At 38.0% G+C, this 22906-nt stretch overlaps 1 protein-coding gene across 1 annotated transcript; it reads right to left on the minus strand.

Moving 5' to 3' along the window:
- Window positions 1-216: 216 nt before the first annotated feature.
- Window positions 217-17853, minus strand: pde11al (phosphodiesterase 11a, like). Its single transcript, XM_084726540.1, has 20 exons — window positions 16506-17853; window positions 14654-14812; window positions 13258-13347; window positions 11928-12068; window positions 11715-11779; window positions 11424-11544; window positions 11084-11159; window positions 10930-10997; window positions 10711-10803; window positions 9447-9497; window positions 9084-9230; window positions 8038-8145; window positions 7140-7249; window positions 6968-7058; window positions 5138-5238; window positions 4830-4907; window positions 4661-4724; window positions 3807-3881; window positions 3599-3682; window positions 217-3420 (listed from the first exon to the last, which is right to left on the minus strand). The coding sequence occupies exons 1-20, from the start codon at window positions 17277-17279 to the stop codon at window positions 3088-3090; spliced, it is 2829 nt and encodes a 942-aa protein (XP_084582666.1). The 5' UTR covers window positions 17280-17853; the 3' UTR covers window positions 217-3087.
- Between the last annotated feature and the right edge of the window lie 5053 nt (window positions 17854-22906).

Raw genomic sequence — 22906 nt, forward strand, 5'->3', positions numbered from 1 at the left:
AGTTGATTTTGGTGAAGAGTCTAGCTCACAGTCTGTTGTATGTTCATCCTTCAGTATCAGAATGAGTGTCACAGTTTTGTCATTACATTTTACTATAACCTACTGTCTGCTCCATATTACATGTATATAACAGTCACAGTGATTGTGAACAATATCGACAAAATTTTACCTCACCTGTGTTACATAAATGTATAAACCACAAATTACAACAAATGATCAGTTTCCATGCCACAGCTTTTTATTCACGAAATCAGCTGGAGATTGATTCACTCCCTTTTATCTGACATGTAGCTCTCTCTTGATTTCTCTTGTGTATTTTTTATTGTATTTTTAGTGGACAGTCTATAAATAACAAGAGAAAATGCCAATTGTACATAAATATAGAGTCCAGTGTATGAAAAATAATGAATGTATAATTTTGGTACAGTCTGTGATCGAAAATAGAAATCTTTATCTGTTCTCAACAACAACAGTGCAGCAACAATATTCTTACATAACGACACTTAGTATTTCCCTTACAGTGATTTCATGCAAAGCAAATCTCATAGGGCAGTCGAAGAAGGCATCAAGATAATGTACAGTGTCAAAAATGATACATGCAGCTTCAACATAATCAGCATGCTGCCTAGTATGAGCTACAAAACACAACGATGAAGCTCAAATAATAGAAACAAATGGATACATGTGTACACACTCTGCTTTATAAGAACCTTAACACTTCTATTTAAGCATTTTTAGATACTGTATGTACAACACTGAAGTCTTCTAAAGGCATTGATCATTTTTTTGGAGATTTTTTTCCTCTTACCATGAGTGACACAAACTGATGTTTTTTATGTTGTTGTGTGCAGTTTAAAGACACACTGAACAATAAAATCAGCCTAACTTTGCTCAGCTGATGCATATGTATCAAGTCATCATGCACATCCTGAGGGTTTACTGTAATACGCTGTACTCATGAGCCTAGCAATAACAATTAAAGTCACGTGTAGGCGTATGTAAAGTGAAAGTGAATCAGGCATTTGATAAAATCTCCTTTTTACATGGCATGTGTTTGTCTCACTCAGGTGAGAAATAAAGAATTGGAAATGGTAAAACGGTAGTTAATTAAACTTAATTAATAGTTATTTAAGTATTAATAAAAATGTAATTATAATAAAATAATATTTACAAAGTAAAAATTCTTAATTAATTAACTATTAATTTATGTTATTATATCATTAGTTTGCCTAATATAAAATATAAATTACATTTTACATCATAGCTGATAAGAGATGATAACAATTACATTCAGATTACATTAGTAAACTATTTTATTGTTGCACTTTTAACAAAAACATCTCAAACAATGTCAGTTAGAGCATTACTAATCACTAGAAAACATCATAATTTCAGTGTTTGTTAATAGTGAAACAATTATAAACAAAGTAAGAGATAATATACAGTCAGCTGGTCATTATTGCACAGGGTGATGCAGGACCCCAGCTCAAAGTGGAGGGATCTTAAATCACCCTGAAGGTGTTTATTTCACAATAATGAGCTGCTCACTGTACATTATCACACTTATTGTGGTTACTTACTTTAAAAAAAACAAACAATAATTTGACACCAAATGTTGATTTTAAAATGATTGATGATTACTGACTTAAAAATTATTTTACTGCTTCTCCAGAGTCTATGAACAGAACTGCGTCCATAGCAACAGTTTGTTATTCATAAATAACAGACCTTAGATTGTCATAACTGACCAATCAGATTCGAGTATTTAACATAGCTGTGTGATGAAGTTTAATTAACTATCAATTTACCATTTATTAATGATAGTTATTCCACGGCTTTGTTGAGCTGATTGGTCAATTATGGCATTCTAAGGTCTGTTATTCCTGAATAGTTGGTTGTTGTTATGGATGCAGTTCTGATATCAGACTCTGGAGAAGAAATAAAATCATTTTTAAATCAATAAAATAATTTTAATTAGCTGTGTAATAAGCAGTATAATGTGCAATGAGTGACTCATTATTGCAAAATAAACCCCTTCAGGCCGATTCAAGTCCTGAACTACATTGCTTGTTTTTATTCTGTTATAATGACCCACTCACTGTACATTTTCCCTTTCATAAAGTGTTAACGAATTAACGTTAGTTGTACAAACAATAAATATTCCAAAAACCCAAACTATACCTTTTGTAAGTTACTTTCAGACCCATAACATAAAACCATTTGTATTCCTGTGTCATCATTTGTTTAAGGAATTAGGAGGTTTCACACACACACACCCACACACACACGCACACACACAATCAGCCTGAGGAGTATATCTGTGTATATCCTTACAAAATCAATACAGCAACAGTTTGCCTTCCACACTTATCTTCTTTACCTGGATATACAAGGTTTCCATCTAAATGTGGCGATGTACATCACACATGCATGCAATTCACAGAACAAGTCAACAGCCGAAGGCTCAGTCGACTAACAAAACATTGAAAATAACGCCATGCAGCCAAAGGATTTGCAACTGAGGTAAGACAGCCTATCAGTAAGAAACATTCAGGAACAAGATCATGCTCCAGTCTACATTCAAAAGAGCAATTTATGTGACAGAGAGAAATCACAGTGATTCCTTTTTGTTTTGTAAAGGCATTCCAATGGGCTTGTGGTTTTGAGGCAGTTCCCATTACAAAACTTTACAGTAATAAGTGGCCCTCTTTGGTTTCAACGGTGGTCTCTCATTCATCTCTCAGTAATTAAAAGCATAGATAGATAGATAGATAGATAGATAGATAGATAGATAGATAGATAGATAGATAGATAGATAGATAGATAGATAGATAGATAGATGAGGAGAGACATGGGAAACTGCCCTTTAAATAGAGTTTGACCAGCAGGAATTATTCACGCTCCTGAGTTTAACACAGTGACACTTGGGGGAAGCAATGTGCTCAGCAGATGAAGACTGCATTTCATATACCCAGATTTTAAAAAATCTTGTGAAGGTAGTGCATGTGTTAGAAAATCACAGGGTGTGGCAAGAGTCTCATGTGAACCATTTTAATGGATAAAACTCTACTTAAAACTTACCCTGCTTTACTTCTTTCCTGCAGAAGTTGTGTCTCCAGCTGATGCTGGTTTATTATCACAGGAAGTTTTATTCACTCTGCTCCTCACATCATGACTGCACTGAGACTTTGACCCAAACTTGGTGTCTTCAACTGGCTTCAGAGTCTCTGTGGAATCTGGTTGTTGATTGGTTTCTGCATCTTCATGGGACTCAGGACTCTGGTCTGAATCGGCACTCTCATTGAACAGTGAGGCCCTGCGTGTCTGCTGGTAGGACGAGCAGAGGTCCTGCCATTTATTTCGATTGGCATCAATCCCATCAACCATGGGCTGCAACTTCCGATTTAGCTTCAGCAGTGCCTGCAACAGAGAATTAATGTTAATGTAGATTTTAGTTGATTAGTCTAATGATATTTAATTGACTAAAACTAGGCAAAATCTAAAATAATTCAGATACTTGAAATAGGTATAAAACTAAATTGATTGTAGTCAGAAGACTATGATGTAAACGAAATCAAAATTAGTTGTGGTTACCCACCTGGTAAAGAGGTTTACATATTCCATCTATCCACTCCAACTGTAAGGCAGGTAGTTCATCTTTACGATTGCGGTCAAATATGGCCTACAGAGAGATGATAATCTTTTGTCATCTTTGACTAAATACATTTATCATATGGTCACAACAAGGACATGGTTTAGGAAAAAATCCCAGTGAAGGGTAAGACTTTGAAAGCGTGCTTACTTACTGCTGGGGTCAACTTAAGCTCTGACCTCTCTCTGTCACCTTGTTCAAAGAACTCACTCGTCACCAGCTCTGCAACCTTGGGACATCAAAACCAACCAACATTATTTCATTATTTTTGTCAAACATGTTGCAACTTTTTGATGTTAAAATATCCGCTCAAAGCTAGAAGGAACAGCCAGATAATTCATGAATCAGTAATGAGTCATTTCTTATTTTAACCGACTTAAGGGCTATATAACATTGATTAATTAATGAATAATTAGTTCAGAAATATCTGTAAATTGACATAATATTACATACTATGAATTGATTAACTATGGTCCAGCCACTGACTCATTAATTACTAATTACTTAATTATTAGTTACTCTTTTTCAGTCCCTTATCATGTGGTAATAAGGAAATACTTAGTGTTCAGTGGTATTTAGCATCATGTATTACTTTACCTGAGGCATCACAAGAAGAGTAACTGATAATTTAGTAACTAGTAACCAATGAGTCAGTAGTTGGTTCATAGTTCACTCATGAAGAAAGTAGTCAACATGTTGATTAACAGACATTTATTAAGTAATCATTACATAATGATTCATTAATGTGGCATCTCCCAGTCCCTATCTCTAGTAACTCGTCATTATTTACTACTATATAGTCCTCAAATCTCAACTATTCAGTTATTACTCATCAGTGAGTCATTATTAATTACATTGTTCCTGATTTATTCCTCACTTGTTCCTTTTTTGTGTACTTAAAATGTTTTTCAGGATAGAACATCTTTTTTGTACCATATTGCACCTATACTTATGCATCTTGAAACATGAAAGCACAGATGTGAGAAACTTTCTTATATGGACTCAAACCTGTTTGGATATCTTCCAAGGACGAGTGACGGCACCCAGATCGCATGCCGTCATCAGCATTGACCTGTTGATGACATCAAAACTCATTTTTAGCTACTTGTTTTGTTCTTCACAGCTAAAGTCATTTTGGCAAAGGACAGTTTTATTTATGTAGCACAAAGGCAGAAACCTGAGAACTTCTCTGTGTCCTTCATCTGTCCAGCTGAATTCTCCAGTCAGAACACACTCAAAGAACTTGGTTCTGCGCCTTATAATGCAAAGAGACAGTCAAGGATACAGAAAATGTTAAAAGGCAAAGAAAAGACTCCAAGGATTATTTCACCACAGAAGCACTTTGTAATCACACAGAAATCTAAATGATAATTCTTCTAATTACATGACAGAATTTATCCAATAATCTGTAATAATCTATATCTGTTTTACTTTTTACAACTCATGAAATGCTTCAGCTCTGAATGTATTAAAACAACCACTTACTCAAAGTGTAACGTCAGGTCTGTGGAGAGAATAGCCTGCTTCAATAGTTGCATCATATTGCTATACTCTTTAGAGCAGAGGTTTGCAAAGATGTTGTGACCCTGTGAAAAAAATAAAACACAATAGTATACAGTAGGCACATAGACAAAAGCAGGGAAGGATGAGTAATAGTGGCTCAAATGTGTCCTTACAGCCAATACAATGGTAAAGTCATCGCTCACTGTCAAATGAAGCTCCCATTATCTATGTTAATTAGCAATGTGTATAGACTTTCTCTGTCCTCTCTTAAAAGAAATCAATAGAAAACACAGTCCCTAAGTAACTAAAGAGGGGACTCAATAGAGTGCAGATCTCTGTCAGGTGTGTATGAGGGCATGTGGGTGGGAAGCAGGGAGTGCAGGACAGGCCGTGTGTCCAGTAAGTCTGTAGGAAAGTAGAAAAATGAAAGGGAAACAATATGCAGGTTACATTATCAGTGTGTGGCCAGAGTAGGCTATACGCTACATACAAATAAGCTGCAGACACAATGAAAACTGGACAGGAACAAATTCAAAACACCAGTGATGTAAAATGTCAATTTTGACAACTGAGTTCCCGCTGCAGCAACTTTCCCTGGGGACTAGGAACCTTTGGTGGAAGTGTGTTTCCACTGCAAACATTTCTGATTGACTGAGTTCTTGCAGCATGCAGCTACCAACACTCAAATCCACGCAGGGCATCGTTATTGTTGTATAGTTGTGTATTATACATGTGTATGGAATCTAGTAAGAGTCATCACTTTTTCATATGTCAGCATTTGCCAAATTTTTGTAGGTCTTTAGAGCACATTTGAAACACAGACACCAATGGGCTGAAGGAACCTTTAGTTCCTTTAAAAGTAGTTCCTGAGATCAGGTCTGCATGGGTGAAAATGCAGAAGTGAAAAGGCCAACAGAAGACTACGTTAACATTAAGGTGACCGTCATGTCTGTTGTCTCTAGCGGAAACAAGAGTCCAAACTGAAGCTGCTGTCGATCACTTGGGACCCCTAACTGCTAGTTAATAGGAGTGAGGAGTCTGCAGTCAATGGTGGTATAAAACAGAGCAGTCAATAAAATGGGTTTTCAGAAATTTCAAAAGCGACCATGAGAGATCCTTGAGCAGCCACTAAACTTTGCACAAAAAAATATGAGACCTGATCAGTCCAGTAGTATGTGAGGTTAGCTATGGACAGATTCACACATAGAGACATGTACAACCAAACGCATGATCCAGACTTACCTCTGATGGAGAGAATGATCAAACTGAGCTACCTCTTAGACAAAGCAGCCTCATAATGACACCAGTGGTCATTGCTTAGCATCATCCTAAAGCTTAAACTGCACACCAGTAGCTTTCTGTGGCTAAGACACAAGAGGGATCGATCTGACATGTAGTCATGTGATCAGGTGCTTTTAATTAGTGTTTTTGTGGTATTTTTATTTTGTACATTTGTTTTTTGCTGTTTATTATTTATTTTCTTGCTAAGTTGAGTATATTTGGCCTATCTAAGGACCAATGTTGCAATCTAGCCTCAGGCTGTGGTATGAGGCATTGAGCCAAAACTGTATAGATAAAAATTAGACATTAAATACAATATACTAGAAGGTATGTGGTTTGAGTCTTTGGCCCATCATGGACTTCTGATGCTCCTCCACCATGGTGTTTTCATATGCCATTTTCAAATTGCCCAATAAAGCAAAAATGAAAATGAAAGAAAGCTTTCAAAAAGAAAACCTTGACGATAGAGCAAATACAGTAGACCTAAGAATAATGTGTGCATTATCATAATAAAAGAAATACTGATCTGACCTCACTTTGTAGGATCATGACTGCATGGTTGAAGTGATGATGCTCCAGAGTGGCTGACGTCCCGTAGAGCAGAGCCAGAGCAGAACCAGTCCTGCAGGAACAACAGAGCAGTGAAACTCAGTCAACTATAAGTCACCTGTTGGTCATCAAACTTAATGCACAGATCACTTACTTGGCTTGAAATGCATTGTTGGTGCCTCGGTGGTCCAAATCATGACACAGACAGCCAACCATCAGTGCCAGTATCTCTGCATCAGACAGGACATCCTGGAAAGTGGCTGTCTAAGAAAAGTAAAGCAGAAATACACATTCTTACACATCACTGACAATTAACTATTGTCATTTGATATGATAGGATAGGACAGGATGGGATGGGATGGGATGGGATGGGACAGGATGGGATTGGGTGGATTAGAACAGGATATGATAGGATAGGGTAGACTAGGGTTGAGTAGAGCATTGTAGAGTAGGGTAGGATAGGGTAGGGTAGAGTAGGGCAGAGTAGGGTAGAATAGGGTAGAATACAAAGGGTAGAATAGGGTAGGCTAGGGTAAGGTTGGGTAGGATAGGGCTGGGTAAAGTAGGATAGGGTTAGGTAGAATACTGTAGAGCAGGGTAGGTTGTGATTGGGTATGGTAGAGTAGAGTAGAGTAGAGGAGAGTAGGATATGGTAGGATAGGATAGGACATTTTTGACCAGGACAGATATTTTTTTATTGATGTTTGCAGGCTCTCAGAATACCTGTTAACCCTGTAGAGTTTATAATTCTCTTGGAGACTTTGAGACTACCCGAATATTCCTCCTTTGAATTTTCTCTTTTTGATGCCTCCCCTGTGAAGTTTCCTCCTAATGATGTTTTGTTAAGTGACTGACTGTTGATTAGTTTAATGATGAGTCCACTGAGACTTACTTTTCTGAGGAGAGGCTTTAAAAATGGCTCGAGAATTGGATAGAAGGTTGGATGGCTTCTTTTGTAAATTAAAGGGGGCAGCACGTGTTGTGAAATTCAGACTCTTTCTAGGCATACAAAGCAACTATACACTGCTATTTTAATGCCTCTTGAGACTTACTGTGATCATAACGAACATGCACTGTGACACGTTGAAAGCATGCCTCCAGTTATGATACGCCACAGTTCGATAATTCTTCCTCACAGTCAAAAGCCAGCGGCACAAAACCTACAAGAGGAAGACAGACATACAAATGACATACGTACATATTAGGGTAAGATGTAGACGTAAACATTGCCTAAACACATGAGCTAACACTGGCTAGCATGTTTTGTTGGCTTGTTTCTTAACAATACCTGAAGAAAATAGTTTTGTATATGTACAGTCACTTACTCTTCAGTAATGCAAGTGAAAAAGTTCACATGAAGCAATTGGACCAGACTGGTCTTCTACAATTTCCATAGGGTTGGGTAGGGTTGGACAAATATATTGACAATTGCCTAATTTCACCACCACTAGTTGGTTTTTTGGGGTGATTTTTGTCTTTTTATTTTGCTAAATTTGCTAATTTAATATGCTGCTCTAGCTCAGCAAGCTGCACATGGCCAGTCTATGGTGCACTGAGTGAGAGGAAGACAACCTGCAGAGCCAGACTATTTCTACATCTGCTAACAATTGAATTAAGGGATTTATTTCAACTAAACCAGAGTTGGTGGTTATTGGAACACTGGAAATACTGGTCATGATGGTTTTGGTGAGTTTTATTTTGTTTTGGTGTGTTGAGTTTAAATGAAATGTGTTTCGCAGACTTAACAAGGAAATTCAACCTCATCTTAGTTAAAAGAGAGAAACTTGAATTAACATGTGATCAGTTGTATTTTTCTGTTTGTAATGAAAATAAGTGTGATAAGATTCCTTTGCTGGCATTTGTGAGTTCGTATCATATTTAACCATAGTTGTCTTCAGTTTTTTTTTGGACTGGCAGTGGCAGCTAGTATGCAATGAAACTTCCATTTTGAGCTATTAGTAATTTGATTCTGACACCCAGCAACACAAAAAGTTCATTTTGCCTCCAGCTAACACCATGATGTAATCATGACGTTGGCATAAAAAGGGTCTATACACTATGGACATTTGACATTACAGAGCAAATTCCGGGGCCTCACCTCATAGTCAATTTTAAACTTCTGGACAACACCAAGTTCCAGAAACATCCGGAGTGACGCAGTGATCATGGCGTCGTTGTCCAAAGAGAAGTCGTTGAAGTGAAACTCATCTATGCCTAACTCACTGCTCAGGGGGATCTTAGCTGCCTTGAGGGGAAGAGGACAGAGCTGTCAATCACCACAGTGCCAGCAGGGGAAGAAGCAAAGCACTAAAACATATTGCAGACAGTTTTAAAATTGCACTTCACCTTCAACCACTCACAAGCATCAGATTTAATACATTTCATAATATTAGTATAGTATAGTGATTATGTGCATCATGCGAATGTTGTTTTTTCTTAATCTTCCTTTCCTGTGGAGTACCTTGAGTCTGTCAACTTCTACTTTGGAGCACGTTGCATGGTAGGACAACATCTGAAAAAAAGAAAACACGTAAAACAGTGAGATCTAGAAACCTTATTCTGAGGCTGATCTAATGTGAAAAAAGACCCTCACTGCTGCAGAAGATGATCAATATGTTCCAAGAATTTTGACGTGATCTATTTTTCTTTTCTTGTTACATAAACAGGATCAAAGAAAGTACATCTCTGCTTTTAAAACCAATTTGTTGCTATATTTTGCGTCTCCTGACAGAAAGAAAAATCTGGCGTGTTTAAAGGCGTTCAGGTGTTTAAGGAAACAGCAAAGATTATGTGACAGAAATACAGAAGTGTGAGTTGCCTTTGATGAGAGGTGAGCAGACTGGCACATGTATTCATCATGAATTATTAAAAGCAGCTGAAATATTTATGGTAGTGAAGCAGAACCATGTTTGCTGAGGTTAATGTGACTGCTCAGGTTAGATACCGGGCAGTGGAGCAGAACGCAGACGGAGACACTAAAGAATGTGAAGAGCCTCATTACTGTAAGATTTGCATTAAGCTGTGACACCACTATCTGCTTTAATTATTAATTTCTTATACACTATTTTTTAATAGCTGTTAAGGCATGTAAAAAAAATAAGCATTTTATTTAGAGTAATTTAGATTGGGCTAATTATTTTTAGTCATATGTAGTTGGTTTTGACACTGGCTGTCATGAGAGCAATAGTGTCATAAATATTTTCCTTGATCTTAAGTGGTATGTTTTGGACTTGTCACAAAGATGTCATTGATAAGATATAAAGCCAGTTTGACAACAGAGTGCAGTACCAAGATGATTTAGTTCAGAGTTAACTGAGGGACGGAAAGCGGTTAGCTTGCTTACCTGTTGCTAAAGTAGGTCAATCACTTTCTGCTGTCATCTGAAGCTGGTGTTAGCTAGTTAGCGTGGTTAGCCTTCAAGCTACTTGCCTAATTAGCTGACTCAGCCTTGGGGTGTCAGGAGCCAAACACAGCAAGAAAATCACTTTGGTGCTGCATTCCCTGTCAGACTGGCCACCGTTGGCCTACAGTGCAACCATGGTTTGTTCATGAAGCAATGCTAGCTAATGGATGATTTATTTCTGTAAAATCTTTCATTATAACCAAGAATTTATTTGTTCAAAACTATAAGAACATGACATACATACAAATAGAGTTGGGTGATGGTCAAAACAAAAAGTTTAAAACAAAAAAAATTGCTGTAATGAGTATGTTGCAGTGCTTACATCTAGTGCTACAGACTGTTTGGCCCACGTCTTCTTAACTTGATTGTACATCATTGTGTTGTTGATCCCAAGTCCACAGAATATCACAAATGCCTGGACACAAAAACATAAGCCACATGAAAGGAACTTAAAAATTTGGCACAATGTGTATCCAACGAAACAATGAACACCTGAACAAAGTTTTGATGGAACAGCTGTAAACAGAACTGAAAAAATAACCTCAAACAGTCTTTGATCTGCATCATTGAAGGTCTTTCTGTCCAGGCGATTGAGAATTTGTGCAACGCCTGTAGAAAACACACACGCATCACTGACTGTGACATGAAAACTGGTTTCCCAGTGATAACAAATTGATTATTTCTGGTGAACTTACCAATTATCTGATGAGTCCGATTCCAGATAGGGACACATAAAACCGATCTGATGTGAAACCCTGAGGCCTGATCCGCCTGTAAAGAGAAGAGACAGTGACAATGGAGCTAGACTGAAAACAGTTTATGTTTGTTAACACACTTTTTTTTTTCTTTGACAGGACAGTGAATTAACAGCATTTTTGCCATCATGACTGATTTTGAACATATCACTAATGCTAATTCTCTAGTGTTTGATGGTGTTTGCAATGTTTGTCTATTTACTGCAGTCACAAGCATGTATGTGTCCAAGCATTTGTGTGACCTCTAATAGGTCTAGTAGGAAGACCGCTGTGTCCACACCTCAGCATCAAAGCGTGGGTCCTGACACACGTCGCTGATGTTAACAGGCAGCCCTGTGGAAGCCACCAGCTCAGCAATGCTGTTATTGATCAGCCAATCGGAGCATGATAGCTTCTCCATGCTGAGTTGGCCAATAACACAAACAGGAAACACTGGTCAGGTCCAGGAACTTAAAAGTACAACACAACAGCAGTAAATATTAAGTATATCCATGTATCCATTTATAGTGTGTGTTGCTGTTGTGGTCTGTGTGTCTGTGTGCCAGTGTCTTTTTCATCATGCCTCTTTCACCTGATGTCATGGTCCATGTTGCACAGTGGAGACATGAGCTCAAATGTCTTGGAGAACTTCACAACCTGCAGAAGAGACATGTATCGTCACAGGCAGCTCAGTGACAGAGTTCTGCACGAGGAAGGCTATGTGGTTTAATGAAAAAAAGTTAACATAAATAAATCTGTGAGACAGGAAAAACTTTAAAAGCTAATAAAGAGCCAGAGGTCTCACAGGTGAGTCGATGTCTTCAAGTAGAAGCACAGAGCAACGTTCACACTGCAGCAGGGTCAGCGCTCGCTGCATGATCTTCCTAACAATCTTCTCCAGGTCAGTCTGTTCCTCAAACAGGTCATTGACCACCTCCAGCAGAGCCTGAGGCCACAAGAAGGGACACTAGTGACTTAAGCTCCTTGCAAGTGTTGTTAAAGACTGCAGCTGAAGGGTTTTATTAATCATTAGGTGAGAGCCCTTTGGTGGTAATATGTTTATAACTACTGACTACTAGAAGAGTACACTCACTAGTGCAGATGCAAAGAGCAGTGTAATGATATTCTAATCAAGTATCCTGGGTTCATCTAACTGTATCGACTTAATAAGGAAACAATAAACTGGACAATAAATCTAAATCTAAACAGTTATATATTTCTAACATTTTAAGCCACCAGGCAGCTTTACAACAATATAACAGACAAATATTTTTGGAAATTTTTGGAGAAACTCAAAAAAGCTGAAATTCTAAATACATTTGATGTTGGTCGGAGTTTGCATTGCCCAGTGGAAGTTGTGGCTATTCAGAAGACTCATGTTTTGGTTTAGCTCTGATTAGATCACCCCCAGTAATTTTTCAGGTTTACAACAAACCAAATTTCACTGGTTCAAGAGTGAGTTACAAGTAGACAATTTGTAGTGAAGTCTGCATCTCTCATTTGTTTACAAGCAGACCTTGAACAACAGCAGTATGGTGACTGTCAAACAAGCTAACAAAAGCTAATAAAACAAGGATTTATTCATCTCGTGTCAAGCCTAACTAAAGTGGATCATAGGATATTGGGTATAGGATTAATCTGCAGATGGTCCAGTGTACGATGAAACAAAACCTTTTGGGGGGCCAAAACAAACAAAGGCCAAAATGTGACCTGTAACAGACTAGCAGGTAAGCCTTGTTTTTAGCCTGTTGTTGATGACTTGCAGCCCCTATTGGCTGGTTAAGAAGAGGGAGGAATCAGCACTAAGTTTTAAAAAACTCTGAGTCACTGCCAACACGTGAGGTTGGTTGTTTGATCCAGTATACAAGATTAGCTGTGGACAGTAGTTCCAGCTCTGTTGGTCACACAAACATGTGTACACACACGAGTGATCTCATGATGACTAGCTATACTATAAATACAATGTTAGAATATAATAAATGTAAAGTATGCTGGAGTGTCTTCAGTGATATTCAGTTGCTGTTACTTGTTTTTTCTAAATAAGGACAGAAAAACTGTGACATTACTGCTAATTGTCCAGGGTCTACGAAATAATCAGAAATCTTTCTGTAAATGCACACTTTACATTCTCTTACCCGACTCCTTTCGTACTCCTTGCGAGACTCTGAAAACAACTTGGCATTGGAAATCGATATTCCACAGAATGGTAGATACATCTGCAGTACCTGAGTAAAAGATTTTAAAAAGTGATGAAAGGCCTGCATAATCTACTATTTCTATGCTAAACAAAAGGGTATACAACTAGGTAAGAGAGAGTGTTTGGGGATGGGGGTGGAAAGTCATTATGGAATTGCTGCTTCTCTGCACAGATTTCTCTCAAATAGATTCCCTGTTAATGAAGTATTGATTTAAAGACCGATGGCATTTAGTCAGACACCAATGGCCCTAAAATGTCTAAATAAGCTGTCAGATCAAGATGTGTTTTTCTATTTTAAGCATCTTTGTTGCTTAAAGGTAGTTACTGCTTTGCTCAAGCTTAATTTAGAGGTTTATTTTAGATGATTCCCAAATCATAAAAATGCTATGCTTAAAATACTGAAAAATCAAAACTTTGTTTCAGGTAGATCTCTTTGAAGTAAAGACCAGAGAACAATGGGGAATAAATGATTTTCTTCAATTTTATTCTGCCACCTTGTGGACAACTTCTTGTATTTCTGTACAGCTGAACTCTTGCAAAGGTGAATAAACATCAACTGTTTGATGATTTAACAACAAAGTTTTGCTGCACCAGCATCACCAGTATTTACCCTGAATGAGTCAAATGACCTCCTTTGCTTTTTTTGAATTGTTGGAAACATACTTATTTATTAAAAATATGATATTTTACATTTCTTTTTATGGATTTTACACCTTTTCCCCATTGTTTTTTAAATGTGTTGTATGTATTCATCAGTATGTTTTGGAGTATGTCTCATTTTATCTTATCTTATCCAGAGCTTTTCACATGTACAATACACAATACATTATTTTCTCATCAACAAACTGGGAGAATGAAATTGTATTCACAAGCTGTGGACCTTTCAATGAAGCGCAAACATGCATATTCTAGTAAACCTATTTCAAATGGATTGCTCTAGGAGCAATTGCGAGTGGATCCACTCAAAATGTGTTTCCTAAGTGTGCATATATATTGCACAGCCAGACATATTTAATGTTCCACACTCGAGTAAGAAGTTGACCTCCTCCTTTCATTTCTCTCACATTTTGCTTCCGATGGAACACTTTGCCCCTCTTCACGGCTATTAAGAAGATTCACAATCCAAACAGTGGTTTGGGCCCAAGACTTTCTGCATAATAAGTGTTAGTGTGTACACAATGCTCCACTAGAATCCAATTTTAACTCCATCTCTAAATTGCCCTTAATGCTCAAACTAACTACAATATAATAATACTGAAGATGCTAAATAGTCATTAAATTGCATGTGAAAATGCACATGGATCTGATAATTGAGAGACATAACAGAACCTCACCTTCTCATCATCCTCAGTAAAGGGTGTACCCATGGGATTTTTGTTGATTGCTTGCACAACACCAATGACTTCTCCATCGCTGTTACAGATGGCCATACAGAGGATGGACTGAGTCTTGTAGCCTGTTAACTTGTCTATCTCATCACTAAACCGGTGGTCCTGGAATAGACATAAAACATATATTACACATATATCAAACATATATGATCCCCACATTAACACACATGCATTCCACTATGCCCAGTAAATGACCTGCATAACCACATTCCTACATTATTTGGGTTTTTCATGCTTGTGTCAAGTACAATAAAGCTGCCCTGACGCAATTATTGGGGGTGCTTTTTGGCTATTTAAATTCTTGTTTTTACTATAAGCAGAAACTATAATACCTCTAGCTGACACATATCTACACTATTGCAGTAATAGACCTCAGGGGGCTCAACATCATCCTGTTGCCTTATAGCCTCCCAAGCAGCCCAGGGCCATGATATAATGATGTGGAGCGCAACTGGTAGTGTATAAGAGGGGATCTGGCTTGTGGGGAAGAGGATTATAACGCTTGCTTTCCTTCCTTTTTCTTTGACTATTATAGGGAGAGTTGTTTTTTTTTATTCTGACATGACTGAGATAATTACTTGTCTTCTCTCCTTTCTTCAAGTTGAACGACCCCTACGAGGCACTTCAAAAACAGCTGATTAAAATGTGCTTTTCATGTATGAACGTGGCCATGAAAGAGTTTATGGTCTTTATTCAAGTTTATTCTCAGTGGCGAAAAAGCATGTCTGCACACCAGTCTAGGGCTGCAACTAACAATTTTTTTCATAATCAATTATTCTGTGGATCATTTTCTCAATTAATAGATTAGTTGTTTAGTCCATAAAATGCCAGAAAAGGATAACAAATATTGATCTCTGTTTCCTAAAGCTGAAGCTGACACCCTCAAATGTCTTGTTTTGTCCACAACCCAAAGATATTCAATTTACTGTCGTAGAGGAGGAACAAACCAGGAAATATTATAAGATGGAATCAGAGAATTTGGACATTTTTTTCTTACAAAATAACTCAAAACAATGAATTGGTCAGGGCTGCAATAAAATTGTTATTGTTGCAATTTTTATTGTTGATTAATCTGTTGATTATTTTCTCAATTAATTGATTAAATGTTTGGTAAGAAATTATGAAAAATGTTGATCACTGTCTTCAAAAGCCCAAGATGGTGTCCTCAAATGTCTTGTTTTGTCCACAACCCAAAAATACTACAGTACTGAATACTGTTCAGTATTCACATTTAAGAAGCTGAAATCAAATTCAAATTCTTACTGACTCAAAATGATTAATTGATTAGTTCGCAGTTAACTTAATTAGCAACTAATTGATTAATCACCTAATCATTGCAGCTCTACAGGAGTCATACATAGATTATCAATAGCTACATTCACTGTTTATCCCTCTAGCTGCAATGATTAATTGATTAATCAATTAGTTGTCAACTACTGAATTACAAGCCAACTATTGCTAATCGATCAGTTGTTTTTGACACATTTTTAGGAAGAAATGTTCTAATTCTTTGATTTGAGCTTTGCAAAAGTTAATATTTTCTGGTTTCTTTAGTTCCATATGACCATAAAATGAACATTGACAAAACAAGACAACTGAGGACGTCACCTTGGGCTTTAGGAAACAGTGATCAACATTTTACACCATTTTCTGACATATTAAGAACCAAACAACTAACTGATTAATAGAGAAAATGGTCGACAGATATGAAATAATTGTTAGTTGCAGCCCTATCCCTCTGCATAAACTTATGTCAGAGTATAATAATATGTTTAAGACCATGTCTCGCATTTACCTCATATGCGTTTGAGATGTTCACAGTCTCCCCATGCTCTGCCACATATCCAATAATGCCCTTTCCCCAGGGCACCTGCACTTCATTGGAGTTCAGGGTGCTGGAGGACGGTCTGACAGTGGTGCCTGAGTGCACATCAAAGAACTTGGACACCAGTGTCCTCTTGTGCGCGGGTCCCTCGACAAGGAAAAGCGAGCACCTGTCTGCATCCACCAGGATACACACGTTGATCAGGATCTTATAACTGAGGTTCGTCAGGTCCAGGTCGTTGGAGATATCCTTTACTAACTCCAGAAAGAACTCCCTCTCGTTGGTCTCCTTCAGTCTGTACTTGTAGTCGATGGCGCTGGACGCGTACTGGGGCACGTTGACCCTGGACTCCAGCAGGGCGCTCAGGATGTGCGCGGTTGTCGGCGGCAGGGAGCTGGCTTTACGCAGGAGCGCACGGCGCCTCATGCTAGACTGGGACTCGTGTTCGCTCAGGCTTACATGCTCGTCGTAGGTCCGGTGTGCCGTGGTGGCCTTGGAGCGGGCGAAGTTCCGTCGCAGCTCCATGTGGGACGATCTGCGCCGGAGCCCGTCCGGGTTGGTGGGCCAGAGCGGGTCCCTGGCAGCGCCGCGCCGCTCCTCGGCTGTGGACACTTTCGACGGCTGGTGCTCCTTCAACCATCTGCTCACCTGGTCACATTTCGCCTTCCGGACGAGGTACTCCTCGAAGAGATCCGGGTGACAGTCCAAAAACGCCTCTATGTCCGAGAAGTCAAACGTTGTCATGGTGAAAGCAGCTGTGGGGACCAAAGGAGACACTCAGATGGAACAAAAGAGTTTATAGAGGAGGAGGGATGCTGCTGCAGCCGAGCTTCTCAGAGAAGTGATGTCCTCAAAACATTTATTCAGTCATTCTTCAGTATGAGCCAGTCCATCGTGGTCCTCTTCCCTGGAATACTGGGAGCAGAAGTGGTGAAACAGACGCAGTTTATTTGAGCGGATGGATGACGCCTGAGCAACAGTACAGCTGTCTGTCAAGCCAGATTGAGCTGAGTGTCTCCAGGGACTTCTCTGGAATACTATGCAGAGGTGTAGAGAAAACAAGGCGCCTACATACTCTCTCCCTAGAAATGTGAGGGAAAAAAACTGCAGGGCAGGCTGTTGACTCGCTCTCTATATTCTGTACCACCAGAGACCCGTTGTGCAGGGCTCCAATCAGAACCGAGGACGAATTTGATGTTTCATTTACATTTAAAACGTGCAGGCAGGGCACAGTTTTCTCAATGTAGAGTGTGCAGTGGAAGCTGAGTGCGCGTTTGAAAGGGACAGCTTACTGTAAGCCAACAAAGTACATTTAATGTAAACAATAAAATATTAATTTGGTGGGTAAAGATAAAAGAGAAAGTATACATAATGAAAATACACCATTGTAATAGTGTCAGACATAGAATAATGCTTGCGGGTAAAATACTTTAAACACAGAAGGTAGATAGATAGATAGATAGATAGATAGATAGATAGATAGATAGATAGATAGATAGATAGATAGATGTGTGTGTTACCTTGAAGTCAAGTGGCGCACACATCTCACCACACTCTCACACACGTACACCCACACACTGGCTGTACCTCTGTAGTTGTGACCACTGCAACAGTCAGTGTCTTTTATCTATGACCACAGTGTTTTTCTAACCTTAACCAAGTTGGTTTTAATCAGTGGTGGAAAGTAACTCAATACATTTACTCAAGCAGTATACTTAAGTATAATTTTGAGGTACTTGTACATGAAAATTACATTTTGGAAGGGGATACTGTACTTTTCACTCTACTACATTTACTTGAGAACTTTGGTTACTAATTACTTTGCAGATTCAGATTATTTATGCAAAATATGAGTCAACTAACAAAACATTATGTATTACCGAGCAGTATATAAAGTAGATGAAATGTCCACCTTAACATATTCAAATAAACCACTGGTTTTATAGGTTGCAGATTAGATGCTCATATGAATAGTTCTGTGGCCATGTGGTGTATCTTGGGAGGCAATGAGAAGCAATCTACAGTATTGCAGACTTGCTACAAAGGCTCTCTGTGGAAAGATTATTTTCAGATCTTTGTTATTTTAGTTTATATTGTAATTCTGTCAGTTTATATTGTGCTTACATGGCAAATATTCCTCAACTACCCAAGGCTATATTACAGAAACTTCCTCACTTGTAGATCCTGTCTTAGATGTTTGGTGACCAGGGTAAATATGGTTCCCACCTGCATTAGCAGCCAACTTACTAACTAGCTAATGGTAGAAGATGGAAGTGTTCACACACAGTACCTAACAGCACTCTTCAGTAATGATAATGGGATTGTTACTGAGCAGGAACAGTAGCTAACAGCAGTGTTAGCTAACTTGTTTCATTTGTACGGCTGTTTTTTTATTGCTTTACTCAATGGATGCTGGATATGGCGGAGACTGTATCTGCTCACTGTGTCTTAGTTCTTTTTCTTTTACCTCCCAATTTAGTACTGTTGTAAATTTCCCATATATAGCATCTTTGCTTTTCTCTACAGATGTTACCAAAACCTCAAACATATCTGTCTTGAAGTTAAGTGCCCATCTTTTATTTTGTTGTTGTTGTTTTGTTTTTTTGTAGCGTCAGTTGCTAGGTAACAAACATCTAAGTTGATAAATGATGTTGGATTGAGTGTTTAGGAATTCCTAACGTGATATAAGATAGAATAAAGTCAGATAAGATAAGATTTGCTTCCGTAATACTAAATTGAGAAAAATCCTATCTTAGATTCTTCCTATCACAAGACTTGAGATAGGAGGTTGCTGTAATACAGCCTTTGGACTCCAGGGTCCAGGTAGTATGTTGGAAGTAGCTACTAGTTGGTTTCACTGTTAGTTTCTCTAGCAGGTATTTTGGCCTGGGGGGTTAAGCTGGCAATTTGCACTGTGAATGGAGAAAATAACCAAAGTCTGTGTTTTTCCTTTAGAGAGCGGTGTGTTGAGGTAACTATTAGAAGTAGTGATTAAGCTGAATTTCTGTTGGTGTGTACAACCCTGTAGGGGTTAAACATCAACCTGCATCTGCACAATAACTTTATATTAGGTGAAATCACTGCAGGCTGTGGCACATTTACAATGCAGCAGCAGGAAATGTAATCCGGAGAGCGGCGGTTCCGCTGGGGCAGAGCAGGGTAATTGGTTACTGGACTTAGCTTAGGCTGCTTGATAGGACTTGAGTGTTTTGCTGAGACTTTGGACAAGGTCTCTTGGGAATCCCAATTAAAAAGCAGAATGCAGAATATGGGTCTTGTGAGTGCCAACAAACAAGGCAAACCTTGCTGCTTGGAAAGCAGTCCATGTCAAGTCCAAGGAGAGGCAGCAGCATTGATTTTAAGTCTTGGCTGTGTCCTGATTGAAAACTGGCATTTAGGTGCAGTTTTCAGGTTTCTGATGTTTTAAAGAGCGAAGAGCAGATTAGGTGTGCTGTCCTACTCTAAAGGCTCTGGAAATGTATTTTTGTATTTTCTGCCAAAGTGAGAACAGTTTTGAATATTTCACATGAGAGATTCATGTGTCTCTTCTTTTCTCAATGGGTCAGTTAGGAAAAAGTGATGGGACACACGTCCAGTGGTAAGACAGATCGTTTCTTTTGCTAAAGGTAGAATTAGCATAGTCTAAAAATACTCAATGCAACTAAAAGACCTATGTTCAAAATGTTACTTAAAGCTACTATAGGGAAATTTCATATTGCATTCATTTTGGAGCCCCCTGTGTTCCCACCACCATAACTGCAAAATATAACATAAAAAATAAAAATGATTTAAAGAAAAATCTCCCCCTGCTTCTTCTTAACTTGCTAATGTGACCTTACCTAGGAAAATGTAAACATTGGCTCACCTGATCTGCTTGCTGTAAATAGTTTACTCAAATTTAAGAAGAATCTGACATCAGGCAGACATTAAGAATAACTATATGGTCTCATTCAGGCCATACAGTGGTATCAGTATGAAATTGAGACTGTTTCATAATCAGTTAAATGCTCCTTGTAGTGTGTTTAAGTGAAAGCACAGAAGTGTTATCAGCAAAATGTACTGACAGTGTCAAATGCAAATGTACTCATTATAGAGTGTTTTCTTTCACAATGCTATATTACAAGTACTACAGAATATAAAATAATATAAAATATAATAATATAATAACACTATAAAAACACTAATATAAAAACACTAACACAAAACATGTAAGAGGATTTTAATGTTGAAGTTTGTTGACGTGGAGCCAATTTGAGATGTTTTGTATTCTGCTGGGTAGATTAATGAAGCTCAATGTTAAAGTTTAAATTTAATCAGGAAGATTATCTTTACGCCTCATTCATTCACTGCTCTCTCTCTTACTCTCTTTCCTGCTTATTCTCAATCAGCTAACTATGGGTGTTCACTGGTCAGTTACTCAAACAGATGCAGCCACTGTCTCCATAAATATATTTTGTATATTCAGAATGAAGACTCTTCTGATTGAAGTAGCTCATACTATATCATTTCATATAAGAATTTCATGTTTTATGTGTAAAAAAGTAACTAATAACTATCAGTGTAAAATATATAATGTAGTAGAAATGACTATATTTACCACTGAAATGTAGTGGAGTAAAAGCATAAAGTAGCATAAAATAAAAAATGTCAAGTATACTACAAGTATATCGAAATTGTACTGAGGTAAATGTTACTTCCCACCTTTGCATAACTCTGTGCAGCAGGTGATTTGTTAAGTTTGACATTTTAATCCTAATTTTAACCCCTAAACTTATCCTTAGTAAAAACTATGTCTGTAGACATGTATCCCCTAAAATATTTTGTTGCAGAGGTGGATTAGTCTGGAGGTGTATTTCCAGCAGCACACATACTACTGACTTATAGAAATGTTACAGGAATAATACAGGCAGCAGTGTGTCTCTCTGATCCTCTTTCTCTTCTGTGACTACATGTTGCTGCTCATCACTTTGATCTACAGAGTATATAGGCCACAATATAATATAGAATTTACTATTTCTAGTATGTTTAGAGAATATTTTAGATCCTAGACAAAACTGGCACAAGGGCAGAACTGAGAGAAAAAATGTGCAATTATAATTCTGTCTGCTACTTCAGCACCATGGACGGTGCCCTAGATTTACCAATACACAGCATAGTTAGGATATTTCAGAGCTGTGGTCGGGGCCATAGATTCAAACCTCAGTAAGATCATAGATCAATGAGTCAGATGGCAGGTTAACAATGGGAGGGCGATGCATTTGGGTCATTTTGCTAACAGGGAGGATGGAATCCCCCCTCATTCCCTCTCAAATTGCCTATTTCTTCCATGTACCAGCAGCCTTTTGGTCACAGTTTATAAAATCTGATGAAATCACACCCTCACAGCCCCGATGAAGCAGATTAGCTAAGTGTAAATTCTTAATAAATAATACTTTTTTTTTTTTTTTTTTTTTAACTTGTGCTGTTATTTATTTAGTTGTAAATATTTAATGTTACTGTGAACTAGTTTTCAGTTAATCCCAAAACGCAGACTGGAAACCATCGGGTTTTCTAGGGTCCTTTAGTAAAATCAGGGATTGTTTTGTTTCACTCACTAAGGGCTGACACAATGAGGTTCTTTAATTGGGACAATATCTCATCAAATAGACTTAGAGGATTAATACAAAACCGAGTCCTTTGATATGAAAATTTTTAGGAACTCTCCTGACAGACATCCATTTTTTTTCTCCAAAAATGGGGAAAATTGATTTGCATTACTTTCGTCATTTTTTAACTTTCATCAGTCTTATTTGTAGTCAGGAGTGATAAATTGGTCTTATTCATGTAAGCTCAGCCATTGCAGAGTAACGGCACGTCTAGCACGTCCGCTTAGTCCTAGAAGGAGATGTTCTACAAAATGAGCACACAATCTCTAAATCAACATAAGAACAGGATGGCTCTCCGACTAAGAAAATTATCTCCTCGATTGTTCCTGAGGCTCTCTTTGAACAAGTTTTGTGGCTTTGTCTGAGGCATGCAGTCTGAATGTATAACTGTTTCCATGTTGCATAGGGATGGGGACAACGAAACATGATTCCTGTAACCAAACACCACCTGCACACAGCTTGTATCCGGTGTCAGCCGACCAGACCCAACTTGATTTTCATTCCACCCCATGCTTAGTTGTGTGAGTTCATCAAACTGTGAACGTGTAATATTATCAGATCCACACTTGATGACTGGTTGATGGGCATCCTGAGCAGTGATTGGATACAAAAATATAAACATAATATGAAATATCAGCACATCTTGACCGCCAGTTCTTGCAGCTGTACATAATAAGGACAGAGGTGATTTTTAATAGGTTATAGTTCATATTTTTTAAGCAAACC

This window comes from Lutjanus erythropterus, chromosome 9 (assembly GCF_056507025.1).
Source record: "Lutjanus erythropterus isolate fLutEry1 chromosome 9, fLutEry1.hap2, whole genome shotgun sequence".
NCBI lineage: Eukaryota > Metazoa > Chordata > Actinopteri > Lutjaniformes > Lutjanidae > Lutjanus > Lutjanus erythropterus.